This window comes from Megalops cyprinoides, chromosome 15 (assembly GCF_013368585.1).
Source record: "Megalops cyprinoides isolate fMegCyp1 chromosome 15, fMegCyp1.pri, whole genome shotgun sequence".
Lineage (NCBI taxonomy): Eukaryota > Metazoa > Chordata > Actinopteri > Elopiformes > Megalopidae > Megalops > Megalops cyprinoides.
This window is the reverse complement of record NC_050597.1, coordinates 4,143,730-4,156,470: the sequence shown is the minus strand read 5'-3', so window position 1 is coordinate 4,156,470 and position 12,741 is coordinate 4,143,730. Positions and strand designations below refer to the sequence as shown.

General features: G+C 41.8%; 1 protein-coding gene across 4 annotated transcripts in view; it reads right to left on the bottom strand.

The window, feature by feature from the left end:
• LOC118789860 (SH3 and PX domain-containing protein 2A-like) overlaps positions 1-10,736 on the bottom strand; it is an 80,146-nt gene extending 69,410 nt beyond the window's left edge. For all 4 annotated transcript variants that reach the window (XM_036546548.1, XM_036546550.1, XM_036546549.1 and 1 more), the window contains exons 1-2: positions 10,170-10,736; positions 3,320-3,400 (exon numbers count right to left, since the gene is read on the bottom strand). In XM_036546548.1, coding sequence (XP_036402441.1) covers positions 3,320-3,400; positions 10,170-10,241 — 153 coding nt within the window. In that variant the 5' untranslated portion in view covers positions 10,242-10,736. The remainder of the gene's footprint in view (positions 1-3,319; positions 3,401-10,169) is intronic.
• Between the last annotated feature and the right edge of the window lie 2,005 nt (positions 10,737-12,741).

Sequence of the window (12,741 nt, the reverse complement as noted above, 5' to 3'; positions counted from 1 at the left end):
TCATTTGTCAATACACAGCATAGAAACTGTCATTTTTAACAGGCAGTATACTCTTAAGTTTCAGAGTAATTACTTCCAGTGCGACCGTGTGTAGCTGAAAATATTATCGCTGTGGAACACTTGCTTACTAACAAGATTCATCATCCTTCCTGACTCAAAATCTATTGGTCAGAACTCAGAGTCAAATCTGTCAAAACAAGAATGTCAAATAAAAGAACAGGATGCTGATTACAGAGGGAGTCATAATAAAAGAAGCACCACTTCAACCTGAGTCACTCCTTCACCACTTTTAGACGTTAAACCGCACTGTTTTAAGAATACTGGTCTTGTTCCACTCTGCGAGGGAGAGGAGGAATCACCCATTCCAGAGAGGCTTCCTTAAAACACAGTCCTGTAATTAAAAGGAGCGTGTCACTGTGTCTAGGAACACACAGACAGACGTTCCACCCGCTCTAACATTCCCTGGACACCTGGTTGTCCCCCAGCAGCAGTTTGGTGACCTCACACTCTCCTACGCTGAAGGGTCAGGCGCTACATCGAAGCAGACAGCTCAACATCATGCAGATAGGCTTGCTACATCAGGGAACCTTGAGAACAGGGCAAACTGCATCAAGATGTGAAAGACAGAGAGTCTGTCGTTGTGACCACCAGCAAACTGGTTTAATATATGACGGCTTCAAATAGTTACTCCACAAATTAAAAAGTGTCACTGGAAAACTGATCCTTTATCTCCTGGGAAACCGTTCTACAACTGCATACAAAAAAAATAAATAAATAAGCAAAATCCAGTTGTCCCGTTCACAGCTGTAATGAATGGCTACGCTGTAAGTTCAATGGTGATATTGTACATAGGTAACACTGCCCCCTCTTCCACCTACAGACCCCCATCACTCGTCACACTTTTCAGTAATTTCACGGTCCGGCGGTCGACCCTCTCTCTCAGCTTCCTCTTTGTGTCATCCAGCGGTCCCCCATTTAGGGGCCTCGGACCTCACAGCTTGACCCGGCACCCTGGGGAGGACATTAATCTCTCCTGCCTGAGTGGAGGGATCTCCAGACTGTGAGCCAGCAGCTCAGCTCACAGAGCAGGGTGGAGCTCAGGGAATTAATTTAGTCCACAGAAGAAAAATAAAATAAAAAACAAGACAAAGCTACGTGCCTGCTGCTGTGACAGGCAGACCAATCCTGGAAAGGAATCCTGAGCAGTGTTAGAAAATCTAAGGTGTTTTTTAGCGATGGTCGTGACGTGTTTATTGCAGTTGCAATTACACTATTGTTTTCAGCAGCACTGGCTGTTCTTTAATTGAAGAGGAATGTCTTTACTAAGACACGTTTACTTGCTTTTCACAACTTTGCCAACCAGATACTTCCCTTGGGTTCTATTTTCCCCGTGAGCAGCAAAAACCACTTATGAAGGAAACTGGGATTAGCAAGTTTTTTTTTTTTTTTTTTTTTTTTCTTTAGAGATGCTGGTTGTTCTTTAAATGCAGAGAATTCCAGATACAAAGCACAAACTATCCTGACACCACGTAAAACTCACTCTCAAGCATCCTGGAGCTCAACGCAAGCGAAACGATTTTCACCGTGGCGTACAGCTTCTGCAACTAAATGCTATCTCTGTGTTGTGCTTTCTCAGAGGAGTGACCCACGCCGCATTCTATGAAGCCTGATGTTAATTACTGAAGGAAATTGTGGTGTCTCATTTCCTGTAATTCCCGTAGGACTTGCCTCTGGGCAGAAATGCATTAGTACAGAACGCTGAACTGGTTCCCTGTTTAGTATATGTGCCTCATGTCATGTACAGTAGATGCTTCCGTCTGATATGATGATCGCTTACAGTCATACGCACGCAGGCTAGCCCACTCATTTTCAGTGGGAACATGAGGTCACAAGAACCTTTAAGCCCCTCTTGGGCGCAAAGGTCAAGCGAGAAAGGATATTACACATTGTAGAAGTCCAGCTTTGTAGCCACATCCTCCACATTGCTTGGTCTTTTCCCCTCACAGTTCAGACGGATACTCTGCGGAACTGTTGCCTTTGCATTATATTTTCCACTGTGTGCCACTATGTTCAACACAGTAGCATATTCATTAAACCATGACAGACCACAGAGCTTGTATTCAAACACAGCAGTTTTCAAACATGAAACCTTCTGTTGCAAGTAAAATTTCTCTAAAACCACTCATTCAATATTTGGATTAGATGCCTTTATCAGTGAAAAGCTTCAGTCCCATTAAACAGAACAGGATGGCTTCCTGGCTATTAGCAGAAACACATTCCTGGTCAAAAAAATACAATTTCCTCTGCATCCTTCCACTGTCACTTGACTGGCCTAATGCACCAATGAGATACTGCCTTTGTGGGCTGAAGATGTTCCTACATCTTCAACTGGAAGGGCTTTAAAATGTGAGTGAAGCTTTAGTGCATCTCAAAGGACTAGAGATATGCTATGGCATCAGATCAATATGCACCCCAGCATATCGTAAGCACTTACCAATACTCATAAGACAAATTAATCATAATAATGTCATGTGATTAGAAAGTACCCAACCACATGCAAGAACAAAATGCCAATAAGCCCACTGGAAGGTTGTCCATCACATAGTGCTTGGGCTCTGAGTTATATTATAATCAAATAAATGAGATGACCACACATGAACAAGTAGTAATACTGTATGATTTTTTCAAGTTTATAAAGGTGATTATTATTATTTTCTCTCTGCTTTTTGTGCTTTGGGAGTAATCAGGCCAGCTCTTCCGCTCGGGTCAGGCCCCTCTGGTTATCAATGGGACCTTTCAGAATCCATTTCCCCTGATTGACACATCACTTCCTGTGCAGCACACTGAAACCATTGACGAGCACGTCCTCCCCAAGAGCCACTCACTTACTCACTCAGCAGAAAGGCCAGGAGGAACCCCAGACTCTCTCTGACACATACCCAGACCCAGACCACGCCATAACATTCACACTCTCACCTAAGTTCAGAGCAGTCAGTCTGAATTAAGAGCTACAGTCTTCCTTTCCCCTCCCCAGCACATCCGACTCTCTTTCACGAAAAATACACTCAGAAGCAAATTCTTCAAAGACGACTCAGGAAGCAGCAGGAATGCAAGGTAAAAAAAAAAAAACATATTAAAAATTCACCAGTAAGAGACACCCCAGAATCCCTCTCCTGACCTCCATAAAACATTCTGTGTAAAAACAGACATCCACAGGGACTGGGATGTGATATAAAGCAGATTATTAATATCGATATGGAGTATGGTGAAGCTGTGTGTCTCTCTGTGGAGCAGGGGTCATCTGAGCAGGACTTCTTACCTGGAGGTCGAAAAATGTGCTGTATCTCCGGTATATGATGTGGGAGGTGGAGTCAGAGTAGGTGACATTGATGAGGTACACCTGTCAAGAGATAAGACACAGGAAAGCAATTTATGTGAAACAAATCATGTGTAAATAAAGCATGGTAACCCCTGGTGTTTGACCGAAGCTCAGAGCCTGGAAGTAATACTGTACAGTCAAGCCTGGGCTGATCTTCTGACAACACACATGTTCTGCTGCAGGCTGTGTTCAGAATGGGATGAGGTTAACACTACATATATTTTGTTAAAGTTCACAAAAACTGCCCTTTTTGCTTAAGAAAACAAAGCTGCACTGACTGCTTTTCTCTGTGATGTTAAATAGGACTGTTTAAACTAGAAACTCATTGGATAGGGTTCAAAAAACAATATTAATAAACCTTTTTTTTTATTAAGACTATTACCCAAGTTCATCTGTGTCCTTAATTTGAATTAGAATCCTATTGCTGCCTACCCTGATTCCTCTTTGAAGTGGCCACTACATTTTCCTCAAAAAATCCTGTTGCTATAATACACATATTGGAGCACACACACGCTGCCTCCAGCAATACATACAATATATGTCTTGATTGTGCCATTCATAACTAAAAGGTGATATCACAAAGCGAGAACTTTAAAACAAAACTAGTGCCAGGGCAAGGCCTGGTGTCAGAGGGTTGTTTCTGCGGGACAGATGCCAGTTACGCCTGGCACCGCTCCACAAGGCTATTCTGGCTCTCATCAAAACGTTATCATCCTTCCACTGTAGCCTTGCTTAACAGCGCAGTATTATTAGGTAACCATATCACTTCCATTTATTAACAGTAAAACGTCTCTTAAAATAGATCCAGGCTAATAATCAAACTCTAGGCATCTGAACTGAACCCTGTGGTATAACAAGTTTCAAAGTTTTGACCAATGCCTTCCTATGGAGGAAGAGGAGACAGACATAGATAGATATTTTATTTATTATTTCAGTACGTAAAATAAAAAAATAATTATTCACGTTATTAACTTACTTTATATAAATTAAATAACAAATGTTCATTTTTTCTTGCATACTAGCATACTAGCTTTTGATGCTATGTGGCAAAAAGCAACCAGTCTGACACAATTATTAAATATGTCAAACTATCATATTCCTCCTCTCGGAGAACATGGGCATGGGGCCAAGAAAATTCATTTGATATCTTCACTCCTAGCAGCAATGCTCTGCACAAACAGCAAACCCACTCCCTCTCAATTCGGATTTTCATCAAAGGACAGCCAGTCCGGTCTGGGGTCAAATGTAGGTCACGCCACGGTCATCTGAGCATCTATTAATAATGAGAATTTTAAGTGCCAGCATACACAGAATTTGCATTTGCTGACGACAGCAACACACTGCACTGGTGGTCACCAACAAAGAGGGAATTAACATGCTATTCCTATCAATCTCTCCCATATTTTTAGTTCCTTTCATCACAGGTTTTCAGCTTAAAAAAAAAAACAAGTTCTGCTTTTTGATCCCAATGTGAAATATGTCTTAACGTTAGAGCGTAGTTTAATAAAGCAAAAAAAAAAAAACAACACAGAGTTGAAGCAGCTCCACTGTAGCTAATCAAGTACAGACGGCACCACCAAATGCCTTAAATTATGCATTTAGGAAACTAAATTAGTCATAAAGAGCCAAAGTGTAGCTAAAAAGGGCCTGCATCTGAAGGTCTGACAGCCCGACCTTTGAACTTTCAAAGCCCAAAAATAGTGATTTTTTTCTCAATACTGCTGTAAGGTCAGTGCGCAGGCCGACTGTGACGCCGTTATAAAAAGGCGGGAAAACGGTTGTGACCTCACATGTCTGGGTGCCGCTGTCACACAGCGACAATCTCCCTTTCAGCTTCTGTTACAGCGAAACGTCATCAGTCTGGACCACAAATAAACTCTTCTGCTCGCATATAATACAACATATAATCTGTGGTCCTATGACAGGCATAAAAGCATAAACCCAAATAGGCCATTCCAACCACCTTGGCTGGTCATTTGCTCCAACCCACTGTATGCATATAATGACGGACTTCAGTTAAATGGCCCTTTGTTTCCATTAAAAATTCTAGAACATGTTTCCACTCAAGAAATAGTACACCAATAAAAAACAGAAAACAATAATCCATGAACAACCCAACTGTAAGCCATCTGATTTTCTTTACTAGATAAGGAACTAGACTTTTAATCAGAAGCCTGTAGGGCCCTGCCATACCTTCAGGAAAGGTATTTAACCTGAACGGTTTCATTTAATTGTCAATAAATGAAAAATATGTAAAGAGCAAACTATGTAGCCTAAGTCCATGCAGTCTTTTTTCTCTACTCAGAGGGCAAGTACTAAATGCTAAATGCTATCTATGTTTTTTATATCCTGTTCTGTCATTTCAAACCTGGTTTAAAATGGCTGTCGCATGACTTCCCTTTTAAGGCACTGAACGTAAGCCAAAATTCTACATTCGAGAGCTGTAGCTTGGAAACGCGCTAACTACCGTATCTTTATAACATGAGTCATTGCCATTTTGAGAGAATTAACCCTTTCAGAAGTGCAGTACCGTCAAGGGGAAAAATAATTCCGTTTAATACACCGTCATAATATACTGAAAGGGGACATTATTGTCGGTGTAGGGAAATTGAGACATGCAAGTAAGATATGGCACAGGAAATGAGTATTCCTATTCTGAAACCAAAGTAAAGATTACTTAATCTATTATTCTGTTCTTATTCACATAAACTCTGTTTCTGATACATTTCGGATATATTAAAACACTAGGGCTGTTGTACCCTTGGGCAAGGTACTTGCCCTGAAATTGCCTCAGTAAATATCCAGCTGAATAAATGGCTGAAACTGTAACCTATGTAAGTCGCTCTGAATAGGAGCGCCTGCTGAATTACAATAATGTAATGTAATGATACCTAAAGCAGGGCTGATCACAGCACTTAAACCAAGACCCCTCTATGTGCCGCCTCCTCATAGCGATTTCACCACACCTGACATCAGGCAGAGACCCACTCTCAACCTGCACTGGATACCAACACACTGCCCTGATCACAGACCCAGAGGTGTATACAGGGGCAGCAGCACGGTGTGATGGTAAGGAGCAGGGCTAGTAACAGAAAGGTTGCTGGCTCAATTCCCGGCTGGGGCACTGCTGCTGTATCTTTGGGTAAGGTGTCTAAGACCAACTGCCACAGCATATGTCCACCTGTATAAATGGATAAGGTTCTAACCTATGTAAGAGCATCTGCTAAATGACAACACAGTAACGTATATGCCTCCTGTGAAGCATTTAAAAAAAGAGATTTCCAAGGCACATCTGGTTGAGACAGTGCATAAACGCCTTTTGTAAATGGGTTAAGAAGCAAGTTGAGCAGTTTGTCTCATAACATGATACATCAAGAAATGGCAGCACTGCTGATTCTGTGGTTCTAGAACATTTAACAGGAACCGCTCCTGTTGGCACTACTGTAGTTAAGCTGTTTCTACCCTGCCTGCAAGCCCGGGCCCTTCCACTACCTCCCCCCAACCCCCACCCACCAGCACAGAGACAGGAAATGTAGCCTGACTGGTAGCTTTTTCCTGGAGGGGATGAAAAAAAAAAAGTGTTGATTCAGCAGCGACTTCCTCTTTGTGCCCATTTGCCCCGTCACGTTGAACAATTAAATCCATTACAGAAAAGTCATTCCCAAACCCTGCATTCAAGCTAAACTTGAGAGCTGAGAGCACACCCCAACAGCCAGTAAGCCTTCCCCGGCCTCAGACCTTTCAGCCTAAATCCCGTGCGCTTCAGCTGCAAGAATCTAATTAAAGCAAGCCCTGCCTTTCCTGTGTAGCACACAGCCTTGGAGTCTGGAATTCATAAACGATGTTCTGTAAGTAACAAAAGTAAAAACGTCAAAACAAATCCAAAAATGTAAAGGTAGGTACAAAGCATTCTGTGGTTAGACTGAACGTCTTAAATTTGGTTTACGGAAACAACGCTATTGCACCGTTTGAGTTTTACTTGATAATGAATTCTCACATAGGCAAAATCTCCATACTTGTTTTGGGGGTTAAATTTAGGGATCTTGTGCTAAATAAAAACCAGGACAACACTGAGGTTTATGAAGAGAGAGCCCAAAGCGGGAGGGGTGTCTGCATGTTCTCTCGTAAGCACTGCACTTCTTCAGTGTTATTCACGGCTGCCTTGAGGGCAGCGTAGAGCTCACACCACAGGACAAGTCTTTTCAAGTCCAGCACCGTACCGCTGTGCACACGTCGGCTTTACAAAATAAGCACAGCCCAATCTCCTCTTGCTGAAATGCGCTCTCAGGAGAAACTCCGCTGTCAGTACATCGCCCCTCTGTCCAAAGCAATCTGCTCAGACTCTACAAAAAAAAAACATACCTGACAACAGCTCTAACATTAAACAGACCACGCGAATGTCATTTCACGATCGCGTCAAGGGCTTGCGTGTTTCAGTCTGAATATGCTCATCAGACAAAAAAGATCCTCCGTAACGTCTCTGACGGCCTCGATTCCCTCCTGCCGCCAGAGCCTGGAGGGAAAGGGAAGGCAGTACAATGACGTCACTGACACAGGGATCAGCTCTGGTCCTGGCTCCATGACTTGCAACGTCCCAGAAGCTCGGCAATCTTCCCCTGCAACGCCTGGTTAGTTGCAGGATACTGACCAGTCAAACACTGAGCCCTCTTTCAAACTGCCAGCATGTTTTCCCCTGCTCTCGGGAGCCTTTTATAATGAGTGAACATTTTGCAGAGAATGCTCTCACACAGATGGGCAGTTAGGAGGTGTGTGGAATGTGTTTGCAAGTAAGCTGAAACAAGCAACTTAGGCTAGAGACCTTGTTAGCATTTTTGACCAAACTGGATCTGTCAGACACTGAAGCCTTTTTGTCAAAAAGCATGTACTGCGTGTCGGATTAAATCTGCAGAAAGTGTCAGAAGGGATTTACCCGATAACTTCATGGTGCTGAGCTCATAAAAAATAAATTCACACATTTTTTTTTATTAACTGTCCTCTCTGCCAGGCTTGAGTTTGTTTATTAAACCCAAGGATACACTGTTTGCAAAGCTTTCTGTATGGCTTGAAGGTTTCCTCATCTGTATAACCACTAGCATTCCAACAGACAAAGGATTGCGCCAATTTTCTCTTAGCTTTTCCAGCTGTTTTACAGATAGCACATCATCGCTAATGAGATTTGACTTAGGGGCTTAGGGGAGAGAGGTGGGAGACTTCCCTCACATCTCTGAGGAGAGAGAGGAGGAGGGAAACCTCAGGGTATCTCATCATTAAAGGGTAGGAACAGAGCTTAAATTGTCAGGCTTCAGAGTTAGTTACCACTGTTTGCAAGAAAAAATGTCATGCATCAAACTCAAATAAAACATATGTTCTTATTTTCAAATTGAATTGGACTGTCCGAAATAATTTTTAATAGAATAATTAATCATTTAATCTCAAGCCCCTCACAATGGGACTCCATCCAATAAAGCAGGAAAAATCAATATCCTTGCACGGGTTATCAATCAGTGTCACTGTTTACTGAGTTTTTGAAACTCTGTCTAATAAGATTGACTGGGAACTGAGATGAATGTTCCAATCCATTAGAGGAGGTCACTGACATAATGATGTTGCAAACAGAAGTGTCGTTGGACACTCCTGTCTCCCGTAAGCGTCCACAGTCCACCCCCACCACACACAAAAATGCATGGCTAATCGAACTGGTGACACTGGTAATCTGGTAATCTCCTTGAGAAAATGAAGCATCATAAACATCAACATGATTTCTTACTCTTGTAGCTATTTTGTACCTTCCCACTGGATGCTGTTATACTGATTCAGGCCATTAAAGAGAAGTCCTTGCATTACAGGTGTAGGCCTTGCTGTGGTTTAGTGTTCTTACCAAACTGGGTTTAAGGGGTGTTAGGTGGACATTGTTAATTCAGGGCACAGAGAAGAGACCCCTAATCAGAAGTCTGAGTGCTACCTTTGTTACTTTCTATAAGAAACACACTTACGCACACACCCAAGCACACACACATGCATCCCCTTCGAAACAGAGGTCTCTATCCTTGGTGTTTACAACAGGCAAAACTGGCCAGTGGAGCACATGACTTAAAGTGGGAATATTTAATTAGCTGGCTGCCATCATTACTGCCAGCTCCCTCCGTTGGAAAAGTGCACCTAAAACACCACTGAAACAGCATTCTTGAGGTTCTGGTCACTTTGACGTTAGGGTATCTATTCAAGTTGTTAGATATAAAGATACATTCACATAAAAACAACCGAGTTGCAGTGCAAACACATGAACTCCAGATAGAGTAGTGAAAGGAACATTATTTATAAACTTGTAGCGTGCCGTTGGTGTAATAATGATATGGAAATATGAAAAAGTAGCAAATATTTTGTTCTACATCCTCTCCCCCCTCGTAGACAGACGGGACTGGCATATCCACCTTTGGGGAATCTTTTTTGGGATAAGAACATACTATGCCAGGTATCCTTTCCCCCTGCAAAACTATTGTATTCAATGTACTACAGTATGATCACTTGTGATCGTTTTTAAAACGAACAATGAAGAAGCATATGGCTTATCATGTTACCCACGTGAGAAACCCGGGGTAGACGTGACAATAATCGATTAACTCCTATAGAGAACTAGCACTGAGTCGATCCACTCCACGGTATGAAAGCCTCAATAGTTGCCCCTTTCTGAAAATGACGCCCAAGAAGAGCCAGCGACTCCGTGGCTACCGCTAATAAGCGCCGTGCAACCTTTCTTCGTTCTGTGACAATGTAGCGGTACTGTACTCACGTAATGTTTGGAAGGATTCCTCCTCTTCTCCACATCCACAACTTTAACATCGACCACTGTCCGAAACTGCATTGTGAACACGCGAAAGAGACCAAAAATGTCCAAACTAGACTCTAAGCAAGTGATCCGGTTCCTGAAAATGTATTGTTGCTGGATATTGAAAAAAATCCACCTGGCCAGTCGCTGATGACGCTTTCATAAACGGGACCATTCGATTTCTGTTCAACTGATGGCCACCCGTAGAGCTAACTAGTTGCAGTCTGAATTACCGAACTATAAATATTGTCCGTTGTCAGTTCGATTTTGAATCCAGTAGTTCAAACATTGTCTTTCATGGCACCAGCATCCATCCAGAGAAATAATCAAGTCGTGATCTTCAGCAACATCAATACAATGGTCACGTAGGCTATCAAAATGACATCACCTTGACTACAGTAGGTTCTTTGTGTAAATCCCTCAATATGTGTCGGTTAGAGGTAACAGATCAATGCCTGCAGCCGGTCAAGATGGATTCGTACGTGTAGAAATACAAAGGGCAAGGCGGCTATGGCAAAAGGGTGGTCTTGCAGCGCGTTATTCTAATCTGGACTGAATATTCCTCCACAGGGGGGACAAAATTACATTGGGTCTCGGTAATAAGAAGGCGGTATACCCCTCCCAATAAGGACGGGCTGTCCTTGGGGTGGGCTGTCTTTTCGGTTTTAATATGATGAGGGCGGGGGGTGTATATCCCGCTCTTCTTAAATTAGAGAAAGAGACGGCGCGAGTGGACACGAATTGCATCGATTTTAAAGGTCCGAACTTACAACAGTCACACGTAATGCTGATACATTTGCTAGTCTTTGTGTTGTCGAATCTTGAGCGAAAAGATTCAACCATCTCAAGACATTTTTTTCATAACTAGAATACGTATGGATTAACACCTACTGTTGTTTAAAAGAATTCCTCGTCAAAATAGTATGACATCTTCATCATATCTTAAAGCTCTGCTCTGCATTCACGCCACACTATAAGAGCCGACCTCGATCTGTTCGTATATCTGCTGAAATAAAATTAATCAAATTTGTCTGTGTCAAAACAAAGGCTTCTAGAATGTATTCATAAAAACATTCACAAGCTGAGTGGATTTTAGCGAAGAAATTGGTTGGATGGATCTGATACCACAGAACAGACAAAAATTGAGAAGAAAAATAAAAAGAAGTTTGAGACCGAGTTCTGAGTCTCATGCTGAGGCAATCCGAGCGGAAACCCATTTCAACACAGGACAATATGGAGACCGCGGCACCCTCGCGTCCGTGAACACGCGTGTCACCGCATATTAACAGGATCAAATCAGTGAAACCACGAGGAAACGCATTTGATAGGTTTAACAGATGTTTTTTTATTATTGACAAAGCGACACATATACGGTCGCGATACTACATCACTCGCAACAGATGTTGGAACGGTGCACATCTGCTGGTGAGTCACCAGCTAACTTGGCCAAGTCAAAATTACTTACTTAGTACCCTCTTGTGTTCAGAGTGCTGTATTGCAGCGTACAGCAATACTCAAGCCTTTCTGAAACAATCTCAAACAAAAATAATGTGAAAAATACATTACATACGATTTTACTTACACAATATAGTGTATGTATTTGTGCTTATTTTAATTGGCATTTAAATTATATAAATACATAAATGTAGTATAATAAGTATAAATAGTGGTTGTGCCAGTGGAGCTTTAATGTGTGGGGAATCACACAGATGAGTATAATCTAATTTTCAAGCAATTAATATACAATAGCTCAGTTCAAAGGAAAGACAAATCTGGAAACAACTAAATTATATACCACTCCTTACAACTTTACTGAATGCACCAGTAGACTTTCATCTAGTTCTAAAAATCAATAACAATAACATATTGGCTCTCCACAGAGGAGCTCAGTTTTGCCATTACTCTGAGGAATTTTGGGGGCTCCGTCCGTGATCGCCATCCATTACAGATGCCATAACAAAAAGGACCCAACTTTGTCAGAGACACAGTAAGGAGATATCATTTTAGGTGACTTTAGAGTTGAGAAACTGCTCTACCGTTGCACCAGTGACAGGGTTAATAGATTAATACTGATTTAGGACACTTACACTAGAGGCTATTTGTTTCAGCTGTGATAACATTGCTTACTATGTATGCTAGCACAAAAAGCATTTTTCTGTGTTAGGAAAAAAATCTGAAGGATAATGTGGCCTTCACTTGAACAATCTATAAAATGTGTTTCACCTTGCAGTCAGTTTTTTATGTTATCTATATTGTCTTTGCTAATTTTACTAATTATTATATGTGCACTATGCCAAATGTAAGAATCATAGTTATAGCTCCCTCATATCCAAAATCGTTCTTGTGGTCACACTGGGAGGTGAAATCTCTTTTCTTAAAAACATTGAACTCCGAGAGGTTGCTGACTCCTCTGGCTGGCTTCTCTGAATAATAATGGTTGACACTATACACTGAATTTAGGATCACCTTTTCCATTTTCCATTTTCATTTGTCCATTTCTCTCAATTGTAAATAAAATATAGGGTCAGTACAACAC